The sequence below is a fragment of the Sminthopsis crassicaudata genome, chromosome 5 (assembly GCF_048593235.1).
Source record: "Sminthopsis crassicaudata isolate SCR6 chromosome 5, ASM4859323v1, whole genome shotgun sequence".
In the NCBI taxonomy this organism is placed as follows: domain Eukaryota; kingdom Metazoa; phylum Chordata; class Mammalia; order Dasyuromorphia; family Dasyuridae; genus Sminthopsis; species Sminthopsis crassicaudata.
In genome coordinates, this window is record NC_133621.1 from 45,729,896 (window position 1) to 45,751,520 (window position 21,625).

Here is a 21,625-nt window from a genome sequence, read left to right on the forward strand (position 1 = left end):
TTAATTCCATTTGGAAGTTACAAGGCAATACGTTTTAAGAAAACAAATTAGTCTTAATTAATTTGTTCAAAAATTGAATACAATAAGATGATGGTGACTATGAATCTCTTGTTAATTTCAAACAAAAGAATGGTGCTCTTTAATTGCAAGAAAAAAATTTTTTTGGTTAAAAGAAAAAGCTGTAAGTGTAAAATACAACAGCAAAGTTTCAGAGTTAGAGGAATAGTTAGTTGAAGTCCAAGAATCATTATTTACTTAATTTTAGGAAGTAAGTCTATCACCCAACTAAAGACTGGCCATGCAGTATACAAACACACCTGCCCCGGGTGCTGCATCGACTGCAGCATCTACTAGCCCTAAGAAAAAAGAAAAAGGAAACAAAAGCACAGTAATTTACATGCTATCTATTCTTTAAGTGGGAAAATATAAAAAGAGAAAATGAAGCAAAAGGCAAGATTGAGGTGCACTGACATTAGCAGTTTTTCTTGGAAATTCTAAACATTTCTCATTAATTCACTTAATGAGCCCCTATTAGATATAAGGCATTAGATTTGTTTATCTGATGTGAAAAATATTAGCAGTTACAGCTGAAATTGTTCAATACATTAATTTAAACAAACACCACAAAAAATTTTATATTGTTAAGTCAGAAATTTTAGAATTATTAAACATTGTTACGGAAGTTTGTGAGGCTACAAAATTCATAATTCTACTTGTAACCTGTAATATGAAATTGACATACTTGAAAGAGACAAAAAAAAAAAAAAAAAAAAAAAAAGAGACCCAAAATAAGATTAATGACATATACTTCAAATGTCATCCTCACAAAAATTCTTAGTTTTTACCCTTCCCCTAAACTCTTAAGATGTTAATTATTTTTAAAATTAAAAGAAATATTTTCTGTATAAAAGTTATTGTTCTTGTTACTTACAAACAACTAGAAAAAATTAAGGACAGCCTGCTTTTAACTTTCTTATTCTGCTCAACTCTACAATTAACTATCTCATCCCTCTAAAGCAGCGGTCCTCAAACTTTTTAATTAGGGGCCAGTTCCCTGTCCCTCAGACTTTGGAGGGCCGGACTACAGTAAAAACAAAAGCTCACACTGTCTCCGCCCCTCAGCCCATGTGCCATAAACGGGCGGCCAAATAAATGTCCTCAGCTGCTGCATCTGGCCCAGGGCGTAGTTTGAGAACCTCTGCTCTAAACGGTTCATCATTTCTCAGTCAGTACTGTTCATCAACCAACTAAATTTTTTTTGGTCTCTGCCATTAGAATATATACCTTTCACAAGTTCTTTCATATTCTGCATCATTAACAACTTCCACTTAGGATAAGAACATAAAGTTGAGGGAGGAAGTATTCTTTTCTACTGATATCTGAGGGAAAAAAAACTACATCCCAGTTACTAATTAGATACATTTATGTGCTCTTTAAAGCAAATTTTTAAGTACTAATATAATGTGTGCCAAAGACACTTTAAAAAAAAAAAGCCAATCAACTCAAAATGAATGTGCATATATAATAATAATATCTAATAGAAAAAGTCAAAATAATACATACGTTGTTCAACTGGTCCTGCTTCTGCTTTCATGGCATCTTTCTGTCTAGATAGTAATTCTCTTTCTTCCTGGATTTGTTGTCTCTCTGCTTCCAATTCCTGTAATCTATTACCTACACATAACAGCTCCTGCTCTAGGTGGTCAATTATGTCACTTTTTTCCTGGATTTGCCTTTCAAAGAGAGCTTTTTCATCTGCATAGCCATCAATGATACCTAGAAAACAAAATTATCAGAATGGGCTTGTTTTAGTCTGTGGTTTTATCAGTAGGTTTTCAAAAGAAGAACAGATGCAATATCAATTTACAACTTGTATACATACCATTTCAAACTGTTAACTTCAAGTGCTATTTGTTTTTTTTTTTTTTTTGTTGTTGTTGCTTAAATACTATTCTAACTTACAATGTCCCTTATAACAACAGTTTACATTTATAAGGCTTTTGGGGGCCTTAGAATAACTAGATTAACTGTATAGAACAATGAGGAGAGGTGCAATGGAAAGTGTAACAGATTAAAAAATTAAACCTTTATGGGTGTGTCTTGTTTCATATCACAAATAATTATAGATAACTCTCATTCTAAGAGAGGTCTGTTATAGCAAAGTGAAACAGTTTATCAAAATTAATACTATAATGATGTCATCTATTGCATCACATGCCATCTTCCTATCACTTTTTTTATTTTTCCTATCACTCCACTTCTAAAAATGAACAGAAGTCAACTTGCTCTCCCTCCCATTCTGCATCCCAATGGAGGAAAAAAGAAAGAAGAAAAACATTTCTTGTATCAAATGTGCAAAAGCTTGCAGAACAAATTCTCCTATGGGCTATGTTTAAATATAAATACAAATATGTGTGTGTGTGTGTGTGTGTATAATGTTTAAGTATGTGTATATGTGTATATATGTATATCTCATTATGAACCAGTATGCATTATGTACCTCTCTGAAGTGGATAGCATGTTTCATCACTGATTCTCTGGAATTATGAATGGCCATTGAATTGATTATAGTTCTCAGTGCTTTCATAAAATTATTTTTTCTGAACTTTTCTCTTGGTTTCTCATTTCATTCTTCATGAGTTTATGAAGTGTGCATACCCTGTGACCTGGTAGTATTGCTAGTTATCTACATCTAAAAGAGATCAAAGAAAGAAGAAAAAGGCATATATACACAAAAATATTTATAGCAGCTCTTTTTATGGTGGCAAAAAAATTGCAAGCTAAGATCATGTTCATAATTGAGGAATGGCTGAATAAGTTGTATATAACTGTGATTAATATTATATATAAGGAAATAGAAGATTTTTTAAAAATGAAGAAACTTAAATGAAGTGATGCAGTGTGAAATACTTGTACAGTTAGTATCAATAATATAAAATTTTTTTTGAAGATTTTGATAAACTAATGAATACTCATTCATTCATTTATTTATTTAATCAGGGTATGGTTTTATTTTTTAATGTTTTCTTAATGTCTTTTGTTTATGTGTTACAAGTATTCAGTAATTTTTAAAAATACCATTCCCTTCTGAACTTCCCAACTTCATGAAACTGAATACTTTTATAATGAAGGAAAAACGTGCAAGCAAAAATAGCTGATAACAGATATTGCATCTGATAATGTAGGTTTTAGTCAGCCCTTCCCTCTCTACCAAGATGAAGGAAATGTTTCATTCTCCTCACAAATCTTTTTTTTTAAATTATACAAAATTCACTTTTCATTTACACTGTTCGCACGCACACATACTATCCTTCTGGTTTTGTTTATTTCATTTTATATTCATTCATATGCATCTCAAGTTTGTCTGAATTCCTTATATGCTTTATTTCTTATTGCACAATACAATTCCATCATACTCATATATAGCATGGTGTGCTGATACCAATTTGGCTGGACCATAGATCACAGGATGGGGAGTAATATGTAACAAATATGGAAAAGTAGGCTATAGCCAGATTGTAAAGGATTTTAGATACCAAGCACAGCAATCAACATTTTATCCTATAGGAGTCAGAGAGTTATTTTGCCTTTCTGAGCAGATATATGAGAATAAGGGAAGGAGTAGGGGCAGAGAGGGAGAGAATTATGTAAATTTCTCTCTCATTATGCAATGCTCCTCGGAACTGACAATTCTCTCTGAGGTCCTTCTCTGTGACTCTTCTAAATCTATCTATCAGTCTCTAAAAATAAAGACTGGTAGGGTAGATCCAGTGGTTTGAGAGTCACAGAGCTTGAGCTCAAGCCACAGAAAGATACTGTATCTGTCTAGACCTGGTTTATTCCTGTCATTCAATGGCCTGCAGCCACAGTTTGCTTATTTTCGAATTTCAATACTTCACAGCTTTTGTCCTAATAAGCTGGAATCCACCCGATGGTTTGGATTGGACATAATCCCCAGAGGGGCCACCAGCATGTCAGGGCCTTCCTCTGACACTGTGGGCGTTGCTGTCCAATGATGGATGCAAATTTTGCTTCTGTGCCTCATCCTAGAAATGTACCTTAGAATCTTCAGACCCCAAACCACTCTATTATACTACCCCTTTGGAATGACCTGCAAGTTTAATTCTCGGGACTGTGTGGTATTCTATGCTCCACAGCCAAATACAGCAGAAAATACAGGAGTTATTAAAAACCCCACACAATTTACCAAAGAAAATCCAGTCTACTATCATCCTACTACTATTCAATTCGGACTGCCTCTGCCAGCTGTCCATCCAACTGCACACCAGAATCTAGACAGAGTACTTCAGGATAAGGTTTGTCCTGATGACCTTCTCTACGTATACTTGGTCTCAGCTAGCTACTTATTCTTCACATAGCATCCTGGGAACCAAAGACAGTGACTCCATTCTGACAAATAGATTAGTTTGTTAGAGATACCTGGATAGATCTCTCTCACTTATAGTCTACAGTCCTCTGGTTTCATCCTTGATGATTCCTAAGATAACTGTGGGATGATCCACAAAATTTTATAAGCAAGTTTCTTAAGTGTTTTAGGCCCTGCCTACCATACTTTTCCATGTGGCAAGATCAACATCTTTGCCGGCTTTAAGCTCTTTAGATTTCTCATTGTGGCAATTGGTTTACCCTAGTTAAGCGTCCTTGAAAAATTGTGGAAACACCTAAAAAAGGATCTCCTTTCTCTCCATTACAGAGGAGATCAGATCAGACAAGTGGTCATTCAGATTTTACTGAAAGACTATGAATGTGAATCTATTACCTCCTGAGACAGTTCATTTCACTTATTGATAGCTCTAATTGTTACTAAACTATTGTCTAAATCAACTGTTCCTAAATTGTGTAGGAATTCCATGGAATTCCAGAGTCCTAAAGCAAATCCACAGGGAACCCATGGGTTATTTTAAATTCAATAATTTAACTACACAAATTACTAGCTCAAAGTAATACAGTTTCCACTCTACATGCCTGCACTATATTCCTTTTTCAAATGTCTGAGATGGGATTTTGTTTACTTGTGTTTTTAGCAATGTCAGTAACTTCATGAACTTTTCTTCTTCTATCTTTCCAGTTTTCGGGGGTTACTGTGATTAAAAAAAATAATAATAAAAATCACTAGAATAGAAATAAAGATGGCAGTGACCAATTTGATTCCAAGGATTGAGAAGTTAGTGCACAACAGATGTTGCATACATCTCATTAGTAATTGTGGCTATTTCAGGACGAATGAAAAATGTTTTATTTTCAATTTATGTGTATTAAATTTTCAAAAAACCACTAAGTTATTAGGACATAAATGCTTATTAAGTTGTTTGGACCTAACTTCTTAATAAAGAGAACTGTAAGATACTTCTTTTGGCTAAGAGGTGCCATGAAAGAGTTACTGGAATAACAAGGGTACCATGAACTTAGAACATTTGGAAACCTCTGTCTTCTACCCAAGTAAAATATGTATGCAACTTTTAACTACTGAGGCATATTCTGGCCACTGTTCCAGAATAAATAAATAACAGATCATGAATAAATTGAAATAAATATTCAAATTCAAATTTATAACTGTCTTCTACCATGTAAAATGTGGATATTTAATACTTATTAACAATTGTTTCACTAAAACACCTAGAATGTACAGTTAACATGTCTGGGAAAAAGGCCTTACAGATGAAATGAGAACACTTTATTAGTATAAATTAAATATTTCATTAGTAAGTCTTATATTTTTAGAAATGCCTCTGCAAACCTGAATGAGATCAAATTCAAGATGCATGTTTTAGTAAAAATTTCTCAACTCTGGTCATAATCATTTAATAACCATAATAAAAACAGCAACATTTCATAAAATCTAATTGTTTATAGTTTCATAATTTCATTTCAATTATATTTTACCTCTCATTCATTTTGGAAAGCGAGTTAAATATTGACTGATGAGCAAAGCAAATCTTACAGGTGTGTGTGCACAGAAATCTGTGAGTTTGCATCGTACTACATGTGAACAAAGATAATTCCCCCATCAATGCTAAAAAACTAAAGAGAAATAAATAGCAACAACAATAACAACAAAAAATCCATCTACACACCATTAACAGATATAGCCAAGGAACTCACCCTCTGCCTTACTAAGCTCCACAGCCAGCTGTTCTCTGGCTTTCAACTCTTCATTGAGCCGCTCTTGTAGTTCTTCTTGGCATTTCAGAAATTCTGTGGCTTCCTGTTTTTGTCTGAATGACTCACGCATCAATTCTGTCTGTGTGACTTTGGCGTGTTCAAGCTAAATTAGGAAAAAAATTCAATTGATCAACAAAAATTGAGGAAATTAATATATATATATATATATCATGGTCAAAAGTTAAGAATCAACTCTTAAAGTGAAGAATAGCCTTACTCTATTTTAATATTATAACTTGTATGATTAAAAGGAGATATTAAGAAAAAAGATAAGCTTAAGAAATTTGTATTATTTAGGGAAATCAGTCCTTAAATATTTTTCTTTCCTTCCTTCTTTCCTTTCTTTCTTGCAACTGGAGTTAAGTGACTTACTCAGGGTCACATAGCTGATAAGTGTTAAATGTCTGAGGCTGGATTTAAACTCAGGTCCTCTGATTTGGGAAGGGAGGCAGTGCTCTATCCATTGCACCATCTAGCTCCCCCTATTTAAATACTTTCAATAAATGCTATTATTACAAGGGACTTTTTATGTATTGCCTTCCTTCATCAGAATGTATGACTCTTGGGGACAGTATTAGTGCTTGTCTTTCTATTGCTACTGCTTAACATGATATTTGGCATATAATAAATTGCAATAAATGCTCTGTCTGTATGTTTTATGAGATCAAATTTATATAATTGATTTGCTTGGCAAAGCAAGGAGAGTCTTTATACTTCTAACTCAGAGAAACTAATGATAGGCTAGAGCAATTCAATTGCATATAGTTACAATGTGAAGTTAAGTTCACATTAAACTCAGGTCTTTTAACTTTAAGTTCATTCTGTATGAAATAATCAGTAACTACAAGTAAAATATGCATATTTAAATGATATTGATTGATCTCACCTATTTCTGTCACTTTTGTTTGTAACTCACATTGTAGTTGTTTAAAAAATATGTAAAAATTCAAACAGGTAGGCCAGCTAAGCCCCAGGACTTTTTAATTAATTGTTCTATTCAATTTTATAAAACAAGTCAAGAAAATATATATTTGACTGGTATAAGGAAATAGTATTTATCTTTGTTTTGTTCTGTAATCTATCAATATCTAAAAATATCCTTAAAGAGAGTTTGCTTAAGTGATTTTTCCTATACTTCTCTGAATATAGCTTAATCTTCAATACAGACCACATTATTGAAACAAGATTTGGAAGAAAAATGTGCCCACGCGAGCGCACGCACACACACACACACACACACACACACACACACACACACACACACATGCATGTGTGCACACATGCTTTAAAATAACTCTGATTATAACTGCATTGAGGTTTCATATTAAATCAGATTTGGGTTAAAAAAATAAGCCTTAGTACATCCAACATGGCACTATAAAACCACCAATAATGAATTAATTTCCCATTTAAAATAAAAAGTTTCACTTATGACCAAACTAATTTATAGTAATATTACATTAATTTAATAAAATAAAAAACAGAGCAGAAGGCATCATGGTATAGTGCAAACATCATTTAGCATGAAGTCACAGGTGAGGGCCCTACTATGTCACTTAGAACCCACATAATTTGAGGAAAGCTTCTTAATTTCCCTGGCCCTCAATTGATCTAATATATAAAGTGTTGGGGTTGGGCAGAGTGATTTCTAAGGTGCCTTTTTGGCTTTCTCACTATCATACGTTAGTTCTATAAAGCCATAAAATCTTTTCTTGTTATACTATCTTAAAGAAATAACATTTTATTTTATGAGAACTGTATTCACAATACATATTATTTAATTAAAATGACTTACTACCACTTTGTATAACAATATTAAGTCTTAAACATTTTCACTTAAATATTTTAAAAAATACTTTATGAATTTGTTAATTGTAACTGAACTTTAGGTGAGCATTTTTAATAACCCTGATAAAATTCACTGTCACTTTAATATAAGTTCCGGGAAGGATAATAAAAGTTCTGAAAACCACCTGCTTTGTGTGGTTAACACTTGTTAAATATTAGCTAAGCATATTATAGTTTTAAGCACTGAACTTCACAAGAATGTGGTTTATATCATACTAAAGAACACAGAGAGTTGATTAAAATATTTGTCTTAGCAATAATAAACTTGAGGCACAAACACTAAATATATAGTATTCTTTATGATAACTACATAACCTATAATATTATGATTCCTGTAAAGGGATCACAATAATATTTTCTCAGAATAGCACACTAATTACTTTTAAAATAGAAAAAGTTAAGTTCCACATAGAGATAAAATCAAATTAAGACCCCAGGTACCTTTATTCCACTACAGGTGCTGAATTCAATAAAAACATTATGAGAAATACACTGAAGTAAACAAAAAGGTGCATGACTGAGCCATAAACAATTGGAGCAGCTCTATCATGACACTATTAAATTTAATACATTTATTCCTTAAGAAAACACAATTGTACACATTCATAGTTTCTAATATTACAAGCTTATTTCTTCTTTTTGGTATAATGACATGCTTGTATTTATTGAAGATTAATTCAAACTTTAAGTAAAATTTAATTTTAAAAAATGACCCTTTGACTTGTCATCATTTCATAGAGAACATGTCCCTACTCTCTCTTACACGTCCATCAAATTTTTACTCGTCAAGTGCAGTAAACCAGCCTAAGAAAGTTACTATAGATAACTAAAATTGGACAACTGTCACATTAGCCTACTATTCTCCCTCAAATTTAGAGTAGATTTGTGTACTAGGTTACTGAAGATCACTGAAATTTAATTTACCTAAAGCTGAATAGCATCATAAAATTTAAATGAAAAACCAAAAAATTGAGGCAAAAAAGGTGAGTCCATCACTTCTATGCCTATCATAACTATGTAAAATATTATTTCTTCTCTCATTCAGTTTTCAACCAAAGGAATAATTTTAGTACTTACTGAGTATGGTGGGGTAGGCAAGGAGATTTTTGAAATGAGCTTTAATATATGCCCATTTCGTTTATGACTAAAATGAAAAATAGAAGTGTTAACAACAACTGAATTATTTTCATCCAAATGTTCACTGAGAGGAAAAGGGTTTGGTAAAGGCACTCGTGATTCAACTTCATATATGTCTTCATCCTGCTCTTCCAACCACAAGCCACTGAAGGTGTTTGACGCCCAGTAAGTCCTATAGGAATCCATTCTAGACAGGGTCACTGATGATCTGTTTCAACCGAATGAGCAGTTTGGCTACCTATATAGTTGGTTAAAGAGGGCTTCTCTCCTTGCCAATTTCTGAAGATAAGACCAGAGCAGCAACAAAAAAGGCATAAATCTTGGACAATTAATGCACACACTTGAATTATTAAAAAAATCACTTTTCAAAAACTAGATTCTGCCATTCTTCTCACAATAAAATCTTCTCCAGAAGAGTGATAAATTCCTTAAAAAGTGAAAGAATGAGACCATAAGCAGCAAGTCAGCAAAACAAAGCAATAAAATATTCTTTCAACGTCAATCCTCTATGCAGCAGAAAGCAAGAAGTGCAGGTAGAACTCGGCAGGGAAAGTCAACACTTGAAATCTCCATAGAAGCAAAAGAGGAGAAGTTTCGCTGCAGCAACATTATTTGTCTTTGTTCTTGCTGCTTGGTTCAAAAGGAAAAGCTTTTCTGAATTGTTATTTAAACAGTGCATCAGGCTAGGCAAAAGATTCTAGTCAAAGTTCCTCAGGAAAAGCTCAAAGTAGAGGGAGTGGTTTTATGTCTTTACCTATAGGTGCACTGGCAGGTGGAATTTGAATTAATACGCCCACAAAAAAGCTTGTCTAACAGGATCCAAGTACCACGTCAGACTTTGAAAAAGGGTGTTTAGGTAAATTGTGCTTTTAAAATAATCTGCTCACTTTTCTCAATGTTAACAAAGCTAAAAAATATGCATACACTGAGTTCATGGGTCCACTTTACTGAAAAGCCTGTTCAAGCATGTAATACTACATTCATTATTTAATTCTGGAGAATTTTATTGGCATTTTTTTTTACCTGGTATTTCTCTAACAAAGAATATTCATCCTCTCAAGCAGTTAGCTGAGAAAAGCAAATAATTCAACTATAAACTATTTTGATATTCCAATGCACAGAGACTAGTTGTTTTCCAGTAAGAAAATATTTTTGGCATTGTTTTAAAAATGAAGGTGCACAAGGCACTAAGCTGCTGAAGTTATGCCAGTTTGTGTACTTAATGAACCTTAACAGAAGCTGAAAAGCACACAATGACACAACAGTAGTGAATTGGTGCAATTAGAGCTCTAAAACAAATACTGATAATAATAAGCTGCTTTCAATTTTTAAAAAAATGTACATGAAAAATTAAATGACATATTCAATGTGAAACATCTTTAGATGAAATGAAAGACATTTGTTAAGTATCTTTTCTGAGCAAGCTTCCAAATGTCTTGAACTTGACAATTCTTTCTCAAAAAATGATAAGCGTTAGACAAACAGATGGCTCTAACAAAAATTCAATACCAACTTTAAAATTTCATTAATGGAGCTCATTATTTAATTAGATGTTGAATAGCAATGAAAATTTCCAAGTACCTCAAGAAGGATTTTTTAGAACAGAGAAAGGAAAATTTTAATTGGAGGAAGGTATCTGACCAAGAGTCTAAAGGGATCAAATAAGTCTTCAAATAAGTCTATTGTTCTAAACATGACCCAATGTGGAATCTGTTTCGGTTAAAATTTGTTGCATGGGGAAAGAATTAATCTTGCCATTCCCAATGCTTGTCAAGTGGTTTTTAATAAAATGCCATCTGGATGGTATGGTTATTAATGGATCTTCTTAAAATTTCTCAATATTATCAAATCAGTGAAATTACTTCTTGGTATGTCAGATCAAGGTCCCAAGTGGGAAAGCCCACTTTGAAGGCTCACCAGACAATTACAGATGGCAGTGCCCAAAGATCACGTGGTTAACACTCTATTTGGAGATTTTAAACTACCCTGAACACAGTCAGGAATCAGTAAATCAGCAAAAGAAGCCACAAAACAGTCGAAATAGATGCTACATAAAATACATATTAGAGCTCATGTACTTTAGAATCTTACAGAAGAAGATAATTATGCTTATTATATATGAAGCGAGTTGGGGGTCCCTTAAGAAACTGTATTTCCTATTGCTCTGTGATTCCTTTCAGATTCCCAGCCCCACTTGGCTGAGGCACATCCTCCCCAGACAAAGATGTCTTTCCTGGATCCCAGGGCCTTTGATTCACAAATCCTGGTCAAAAGCATCTCTTTGAATTCCAATAGGAGATCCGGGCTTGTCCCAGCCCCCACTGGATCTGAGCCAACTTAAGCTCTCCCAGCCCCCACTGATTCTGATCTGCTCCGGTTGTCCCAGCCCCCATTCTGACTTGCTTGGGCCACCCAGCTCAGGCTTTCCAACCCCCACTAAGATAGCCAATATAATAAGCATCCATCAACTAAAGTCTTTGCACAAGGACCTCGGTAGCTTACTCAGCTGCCAAGACTGTTCTGTCCACTGAGAACTGCATTCTCAGTGCAAAACTCAATTTCCCATAGATCTGCCACTATAGAAGTCAGTCTCTGGTTAAAATGATTTCTATCTAACAATAGCCTTTCATTTTGCAATTGATATTCGGGAATGAGTGAATTCTTTCACTCCTATTACCTGCAGCCGATTTGAAGGGGATTCTTGATAACTCTCTCATAGCCACTAATCTCTAGACCACCAGGGATCTAGACTACTCAAATAGCATCATACTGACAACAAAATATGCTTGATTACCTGGTTTTCAAACTCATCCAAGCATAGAATCAATTCATAAATAATCATTTCTTAGATGACTACTATATGCACTGTACTAGGTGCTAGGCCTTCAACTGCCATTGTTGGCCTCCAGGAACTTTTCAGAAGCAGAAAACCGCAATGAATATATTTATATTTAAAGCTCTGTTTCAGGCAGATATAATGTTAATGGCAGTTAAAAGTATCAAGCTTTGAAAGCACAAGAAAATGCTGAAAGATAATGAAAAGCAGATTTAAGAATATAAAAAGCACAGGAGTACCTCCAGACTAGATTACCTTGTATTTCACAAATTTATATTTGTGCTGTATGTAGTTTTATGTAGATTTATTGTCTTGTGTAAGCTAACTGCAAATAGACACAATTTCATTCTTTGTACTCCTATCTGTAATGCCTGGCACACAGTAGGTATTTCAGAAATACTTGTTGATTTATTGCTTTTCATAAACTTGAATCAAGAAAACCTAAATTCTGTTAAGTACAGTCTATTCAAAGAGTAAAGGAAGTGTATAAAACATGTTACAATATTTTTATTCAGAATGATAATCATTTTTTAAATGGTATCTAAAGGGCTAAAATCCTTAACTATGTTAAAAAATGTAGTGATATGACTGAATTCTTGGGAGTTTTACATGGCTGATGTTCTTACCATGTGTGACTATTACCTCCAACAAATCTTCCAAACTATTTAACTATCAGGCCAAATCCTGACAAAACTGACTAATAAGGTTCAATAGAGTGGGAGGAGTAAGTTATATACTTCTCGTTTGCTTTTGTTCCATCTATGCTTTTAAAAAGCAAACAAACAAAACAGACAACCATTATGTAGCTGACTCATTTTCAGGAATAGCCTCCCTTCTGAGAAAACAAAACTGTTGACCATTTTTTAGGACATATGGGTCACATGACATTTTTCTCAGATGTGGGATCAGGAAAACTCTAAAGACTTTATCAGATAGTTAAAGAAATAGTCTGTAGGAGTCAACATTAATTAAGCTCATTCATTAATTGTTTCAGGGCCTAAGGGCATTACTTGGAAAATTATCTTCTTGGGTCCTAAACTGCATCCTAAGACGGTGAAAAACATTTGTGGGTGGAAAACTACTTCAGGGAGTAGCTGTCTGTAGCCATTCAATTTGTGAAAGCTATGGTCAAAGCTTACCCACCAAAAAAGATCACTTTTCAAGGAAAAATGTACTAAAAACAAACAAAAACAACAACTTGTTAAAGATACTTTTCTGCCAGTGTGAGGGAAATCTCTTTCAGTGTATACTAATGACATAGCCTTGGTTCACTGTTTTCAAATAGGCTTGATCCTATAATTAGCTCGTCTGGGTAAAATCCAGCAGTACTATATTATAATAGTTAATTATTACAGGGAGTCGGACACAAAACAACTACATATAACAAAAACCTCTAAGGTAGATATTAATTCTCTACCTTGATAGCCATATTATAATCATCATCAACTTTGCTTCTTAAAGCAAAAAGCTTGTCTATTAACTTATTCAATGAAAGCAGGATATACCCATCAAACCTTGGGGCAATACTAGAGACTTAAATGGGGTACCCCCCAAATCCTGGTAATGTACAGCATAATATGCTGTACAATAGATAATGCAATGTGTTGTAGTAAAAGCATAATGCTTACTCTCTAGTAGAGGTAAGGAGCCTTTTTTTTTTTTTTTCCCCCTGCCAGAGGCCATTTAGATAATTTTAACAGCATATGCAGGCCATACAAAATTCTCAACTTCTACAACTCCAGCACTGGAAGGCTGTTGTTGTACCTAGTGTTCAGGTCATCATCACCTGTGGCTGTCCCATTCCCCTCCACTTCCTGCTCTATAGTATCTAATAACCTTACATTTTACACATGTGATCTTGTTTTAACAGACTTTCAAAAATACACTTCTCCTTCCCAGTACAAGTTCTATTTAGATGTGTGGTCTGATGAAAAGAACCGTGGCACACTAATGGTGTCTGCATCTAACAATTCTTTGGTGGAGAAGAATGTGTTATGGCGTGCCCAGCCAAAGGAGAGGAGGTTAGGGTAAGTTCTGGTCTCCTCAGAGCTAGACTTGAATCAATACTGCCTAAGGACGGGGAAAGGGCACTACTAGTCTTTGTCCACAATAAGTCTCTGGAGGCTCAACCCTTCAGTCCTTTATGAAAGGATCCGTTCTGTCCTGGACTCACTGGGCAGGGAGGAATTCTCTCTAAGAAGAAGGTGGGCAGGTACCTTCTCTCCATCCACCATCTCCCTGCCTAAACTGAGAGAGTCAGAGAACTCTGTCTGCTTTGCTTTGAGGAGAGGAAGGGAGAGTTCCTCAGGAAAGGCACAGGTCCTGCTAAGTACTCTGTGTCCCTAATGCTGGGGCCGGGCCCTGGGCTCAGGACTGAGGATATGAGGAGAATCACTTCTCTCCAGGAGCCAAAAGGAAGAGACGTCACACCAACCCTACGTACAACTGAGCTAAAGACAGGAAAATTGCAAATAACCTCCACAGGCAAAGTGCCACAACTGTCAGAAACCAGGAAAAGCTTTCTGTCCATGGTGAGGCTTTGATGGGGGTTAAAAGGAAGCTTGGGCAGTCAGGAGCCAGGCAGAGATCAGGAGGGAGAGCACCCCACATGGGAGGGATGAGGTGCCGATGCCATGGTTAGGAGGGAGAGGATCTGGGGGGAGGAGTGGCAGAAGAGGGCAGCGTCAATCTGGTGATGATGTAAGAAGAGGGCAGTGGAGGGCTGAAGTGGTTCCCTAAAGAGTCAAGATGGGGAAGGTAGAAGAGTGATACTCCTGCAGGGGTGATGGCCAGGGAACAAACCAAGGGGGTCATGAGACTAAAAGCCACCGTATGGCTAAAAAACAGAATTTGGGGTTGCCAGGGAAGAGGTGGACTGAAAACATATTGTGATTAGGTGGAACATTTGTGGCTGACAGCAAGGCAAGGAGGATGATGCTCTTGTATGGTTGAGATGGGGTGAAGAAGTAAGTCATGGGAAGTAAGTTGAGGAACTGTGAAATCTAGCTATCTGAGGGAATATCACTATACATGTTCAAGTCTCCTTGTACAAGGGTTGAAGAGAAAATACTGTGAGTTAGATACTGAACTCATTTAGGAAGAAGGGAGTAGACAACAACTACTAGAATTCTGATTGGGTGGTACATGTGGATTGAGTGAACTTCAAAGGGAGGTTCCAAGAAGGAGAGAACCTGGAATGGTGATGGGAAACAGAGTACTCCTGGCTCTTCTACCTCTACCAGTGAGTCAGGGAGAAATCAAAGTGCAGCCAGTGTTAAAGGAGGCCAAGAGGCTGTCACAAAAGGGCACTTCTCTCAGTGACAACTAGAAGAAGAAAAGCAGTCTTTGTATTCTGCAGTAAGTACAAGATATATACATAGGCAAGTTCGCTACAAAGCATTTTTAACTATATTCACATTTCTGAGAAGATATATTTGGGCTCTGAGTCTTAGAAAAAAAGACCATGAGAATTCCACTTCCAAGTTTCCCCATGAATATGAACTCAGCATCTAACAAAGTGGCTTCTCAGAATGATTCTTGAAAAATCAAAGTCAAAGTGAAAAAAAATCTATTACAAAGAAACCAAGTTAAAATGCATGATGATGTTTTTTAAAAATTCACTCATTTAAGCTGTTGCTTTGTGTTACTTTAACTACTAAATATAGACACTGATTTCAAGCTCATTTTAATTACTGATTATCTTAGAAGTGCAGTTGAACAAATCAGGAAGTCTAAACTATCACAACTATTTCATATCTTCCTAAAAATTCAAAACCAATTACTAAATGAACTATGTTTAAGTCATAGTAATATTTGAGGAAACTAGAATTTTTATAATATCTGATGCAACTGAAACATTCAGGTCCAATCATGACATTTCCTATTTAACTTGAACAATTAGTCTCCCTGCATAGAGCAGACAATCTCCTGGGACACTTGAAAACTTAGACAAAAAGTGAAAAGACAAATAAATATTATATGAATGACCTTTATAGGAGAGTACTTGATGGTTTACTTTGTAATCTTTGCATCAAACTGAGTACAACCTCCCAGAAAGCCAGAAAAATTTGGAGGTAGAAGAAACCTTTCAGAAATATCTTTATAAAATGAGCACAGATAGTACTTGCTTTACTTAAATGGACTTTTCTACAGACCTCTATGTAAAGCAATTTTTATAATAATATGAATTTTCCTGCAGAGGTGGGGATAGGTGAGAGGCAGGAGAGGGGCACATGCCCAGGGAAGCAGAGGGCTGGCACAAGGTTCAAGGACTTATTAAACCGCTGAGAAGTTCAATGATTCTCTCAGGGTCACCCAGCCAGGATATACTGGAGGAGGGGTCTGAAGCCAAGTCTTCCCTTGTTCAAGGCCAGCTCTCTCTCACCTGCAATCCGCCATGCTGCTTCTGATTTAAGGAGGTAGCTGAAGAGGAGGAGGAGATGACAGTGCTGGGAGGAAGAAAATTGGAGTTTCTGAACTATTTCTGATATGTCTTGCAGTGCTTCAGGTCCTCCCTAATACTTTAAGTTGATGAGAACATGTCCATGTGGTCTGCATTGACATAAGGGGCCCCCAGCCCAGAAATCAGAGACACTCCTGCCAGAAGCCAGGCTGGCAGACTCTGGATGAGAAGCTGGGAGGCCCCCAGGCCTCCAGCTCCTAGGAAGCCTTACCTGGCTGCTTGTCTCACTGATGGTTTCTAGAAGCTTTTCAACTGCTGCCTGGAGGCGGGAGCTCACGCTTAGGATGAGCCCTTCATTCTCAGGGTCCAGTTCCGCTCCAGCAAAGCCACATAGCACCAGCCGCTGGCACAGCTCCACCCTCTCCTCAGCCACTTCCGACCAGGCGCTAGCGGCGCTACTGGACGTGCCGCTTCCACGGTAAGGGACCATGGGCTCTTCTGTGAGGAGGAGAACGGATGATGGTGAAATTCACATTCACAAGTTATGACATATTTTGAAAATGAAACAGGGCAAGTCCATTTATGAAAGCAGCTGTACAGGAGGTGGGGGCAGCCGGGTGGTGCCATAGTGAGTGCTGGGCCTAGAGCCAGAAAGACTCCTCTGAATTCAAATTCAGCCTTGGACCCTGACCGGCTGCGCTACTTAAACCTGGGCAGGCCATCAGCACGTCTGCCTCGGGTTCCTCACCAGTAAAATGAGCTGGAGAAGGAAATGACAAGTCTTTCCACTATTTTTTGCCAGGAGAATCCAAAATAAGATCATGAAGTACCAGACATGATTAAAAAACTACTGAATAACAGAGTAATTGTATGGGTATCTACCTTTCACAATTATAATGCCATAAAATCAATTAGAATTTACTTATCAAATCAATATCTGACAATACAAAGAATGCAATACTATTTTGCTGCTCAATAGCTAGCCCCCCCAAAAACAAACAAACAAACAAAAAAACAAAAACAAAAACAAAAAAAAACAAAACAACAACAACAAAAAAAAAAAACCCCAATATAAAAGAGAGCGATTATAAGCCTTGTAGAAAAGAATGTAGTCATTATTTAGGATTTTTGATTTTTTTCCTCTTCTTGGTTTTGAATGTTTCACTGAATATATCTAGTTTTTTAGGTAGGAGGTGAAAAAAAAAACTATTTAAACTTGTAGACAATTTTAACTTAATTTGTTAAAGGTTCAATTAATGTACTAAATTGTAACCTAAACAAGAGTTCCTAATCTGACTAAATTTAATTCTTTTATACTATTTCTGTTTTCTGGATAATATAAGTCAACTATATCTATATGTATTTAAAGTTAATAAAGCATGGGTGTGCCTTCTATGTAAGTATAAATTAAAGTGCAAGGTACCCATTTCTGCCATGGAATATAACCTTTATGATAAGCTGAGATATGCGAACAGTCATGGTTCAGTGGGAAGAACCAAGAAAAACATAACTATCTAATCTTTCTTTTTCATGGCAGCACTTCACCTTCTTGACAGAGAGCACAGCATAGAAGAGATAGGAAGATATGGATTCAAATTCTTCCATTTCTTGGCTGAGTGATCATAGGCAAATCACTTTGCCTTTCTAAACCTTCTAAGAATGAGTACCAAAATGCACAGTCTTGGGGTTCTTTTCTCTTCTTTTTCTACGTTCCATGACTTCATCCACTCCTGATGGTTTAATGATTATCTGAAGCTCATGACTCTCAGATCTCTGAATCCAGCCCTCAGTTCATTCCTAGGCACTCTCTGGGACCAATCAAAATATTTTTGGTGTTAGCCTGACTGGGACAACTTCTCATAGACGTTCAGAAAAGGAGAAGATCAGAACCTATTTCCAAGGATTGTAATTCCTACATTCACAAGGATCCAGATGGAATGCTAGAGCTTACACTAAACTAGGTCTCAGACCAGGGCATAAAAGCATACTTTTCTAGTATCTTTAAAAGTAGAAAGACTTGCCCAACTGGAACTCAGTGTTTTTTTTTTCTGCCACAGCATGGTTTCTCCTTGAAAGGTAGTTATGTTGACATGGGGAAAGATGGAGCCAAGATGATGGATCAGAAGCAGGGACTTGCCTGCTCTCCCCCAAATCTCTCCAAATACCTTTTAATAATGATTCTAAATAAAATTCTAAACTGTTACATCGCACAAAAAGATGGTGTGAAGTAATTTTTCAGCCCAAGACAACTCAGAAGGTCAGTAGACAAGGTCTCTTGCATCAGAGTGAGACTGGAGCACAGTCCAGCATACAGGTCCCAGCAAATCAGAAGTCCCTGGAACTTCTGAAACAGTAACAGCACTGGATGCTCAGTCAGATGCCAAAGATGACTTGAGGTCTCAGACCATAGATGGTAGGGGGTTGAACAGAAGGAAATTACAGGGGTCTCTTTGCAAACATTGAACATTCTGCTACTTTGTCTATGTTTGGATCCAGTCTGCAATCCTAAGTCACAGTCCTAGGGCAAGGAAAATACTAGCACAATAGAACTTGCACCTGCAGTAGAGAGGGTATTCTCCTCACAGTTCCCAGGGCAGAAAAGAGAGCTTGTGGTTGCTCACAAACAGAATACAGGCCAGCAAAGTAGTAAACACACCTCTCTTTTGATAATATCACTTTGGAAGAATAAAAAACTTAAAGGGCCTTAGAAAGATCTTTGAAAATAGCTGCACAAAACTCATGAAGCTTGGGACAATGAATTCTTTACCCTGGAGCCCAAACCCTACTTTAACAAAGAATTAAAAGTCAAGTTATAGGCTGAAAAAATGAGCAAACAACAGAAAAAGATTCTGACTACAGAAAGTTAGTATGGTGGCAAGGAAGATCAAAACACACACTCAGAAGATAACAAAGTCAAAGCTTCTATATCCAGAGCCTCCAAGAAAAATAAGAATAGATCTCAAACCATGGAAGAGCTCAGAAGAGATTCTGAAAATGAAGTAAGAGAGGTAGAGGGAAAAATTGGAAAGAGAAATGAGAGTGATGAGAGGAAATACAAAAAAAGGTAATAAGGAGAAGAATGCCTTAAATTGCCCAATGGAAAAGGAGGTACAAAAGCTCACTGAAGAAAATAATTCCTTAAAAACTGTAAATGAGCAAATGGAAACTAATGAGTTTATGAGAAATCAAATTATAATAAACAAAACCTGTAGAGGACTGGAACTCTGAAAAGATATACTTAAAGACTCAGTATGATTGATGTAATCTTACAACAAGATATGGAATTGATGAGATAATGGTTCCCTAGTGATGTAATGATTGGCTTACACTCAGTATGATAAATTGATGTAATTGTAATAAAGTATTTAAGAGGTCAGAATCAGACCAAAGTCACAGACTGAGATGTGCAGACTGCTAAATGGCTGACTGGAAGAGATGAGAGACTGTAGACTGGCTGGCTGACTGAGACTGCTGGCGCAAACTGGGAGACTGAAAGAGACAATAAAGACTTTGGACTTTATTCCTGACTATTCTCGTGGTGATTATTCTGCTGAGACCAAGGTTGGTCCCAAGGCCCATTCAGAATTCCTCCAAAAAGCTAGCCCAGACATTACAAAAACCAGAAAAATAAAAAAAATAGAAGACAATGTGAAATATTTTTATGGAAAAACAACTAACCTGGAAAACAGATTCAGGAGAAATAATTTTAAAATTATTGGACTACCTGAAAGCCATAATCAAAAAAGAGCCTGGATACCATCTTTCAAGAAACTATCAAGGAAAACTGTTCTAATATTCTAAAACCAAAGGGTAAAACAGAAATTGAAGGAATTTACTGATCACCTCCTAAAAAAGATCCCAAAATGAAAATTCCCTGGAATATTAGAACCAAATTCTGGAGCTCTCCAAGTCAAGGAGAAAGTATCGCAAGTATCCTGAAAGAAACAATCAACCATAGTGGAACCATAGTCAGTATAACACAAAAGTTAGCAGCTTCTATGTTATCGGACAAGAGGGATTTGGATGTGACAGCAATGGAGTTAGGATTACAATCAAGAATCTCTACTCAGCAGGATCAGAAGATCATTATATACTTCAACAACAATACTATATGATGATCAATTCTGATGGACGTGGCCCTCTTCAACAATGAGATGAACCAAATCAGCTCCAACAGAGCAGTAATGAACTGAATCAGCTACACTCAGTGAAAGAACTCTGGGAGATGATTATGAACCACTACATAGAATCCCAGTCCCTCTAATTTTGTCCGCCTGCATTTCTGATTTCCTTCACAGGCTAATTGTACACTATTTCAAAGTCCGATTCTTTTTGTACAGCAAAACAACTGTTTGGACATGGATACATATATTGTATTTAATTTATACTTTAATATATTGAACATGTATTGGTCAACCTCCCATCAGGGGGAAGGGAGTGGGGGAAAGGAGGGGAAAAGTTGGAACAAAAGGTTTTGCAACTGTAATGCTGAAAAATTACCCATGCATATATCTTGAAAATAAAAAGCTATAATAATAATAAAATTTAAAAAAAAAAGAATCACTACTTAGCAAAACTGAATATAATCTTTCAGGGTAAAAATGGATATTCAATGAAATAGAAGCCTTTTAGGCATTCTTGATGACAAAAACAGAAATGAATATAAAATTTGACTTTCAAATAAAAGATTCAAGAGAAGCGTAAAAAGGCAATCAAGAAAGGGAAATGATAAAGAACTTTAAGTTTATCTGTTGATATTCCTATATGGGAAGATGATACTTAAAAGTCATAAGAACTTTCTCATTATTAGGGCTGTTAGAAGGAGTGTGTGTATGTAATATATATACATAGTGGGTATGTGTGTATACACACACACACAGAGCGAGAGGGCACAGGTTTGAGTGGAATGTGAAGAGACATTATTTTAAAAAGTCATGAGAGAGGAACATACTGGGAGAAAGGAAAGGGGAGAGGTAGAATGACAAATTATCTGCCATAAAAGAAGCAAAAAGAGCTTTTACAATGGAAGAGAAAAGGGGGATTGGAGGAGAAAAGAGGGATTAAAGGAGAAAAGAGTGAACCTTACTCTCATCAGAACTCGCTCAAAAAAGGAATAACATACACACTCAATTGCAGACAGAAATTTATCTTACCCTATAGGAAAAGAGAAGGGAAGGGAATATAAGAAAGGAAGAGGATGATAGAAGAAAGGGTAGATT

At 36.0% G+C, this 21,625-nt stretch overlaps 1 protein-coding gene across 5 annotated transcripts in view; it reads right to left on the bottom strand.

Annotated features, from left to right (window-relative positions):
* AKAP9 (A-kinase anchoring protein 9) overlaps positions 1–21,625 on the bottom strand; it is a 169,911-nt gene that overhangs the window by 52,709 nt on the left and 95,577 nt on the right. For all 5 annotated transcript variants that reach the window (XR_012482927.1, XM_074272247.1, XM_074272248.1 and 2 more), the window contains 3 exons: positions 16,678–16,904; positions 6,124–6,286; positions 1,564–1,776 (listed from right to left, as the gene is read on the bottom strand). Coding sequence is in view for 4 of the 5 variants with exons in the window: in XM_074272247.1 (XP_074128348.1) it covers positions 1,564–1,776; positions 6,124–6,286; positions 16,678–16,904 (603 nt within the window). In the remaining variant the exon portion in view is untranslated. The remainder of the gene's footprint in view (positions 1–1,563; positions 1,777–6,123; positions 6,287–16,677; positions 16,905–21,625) is intronic.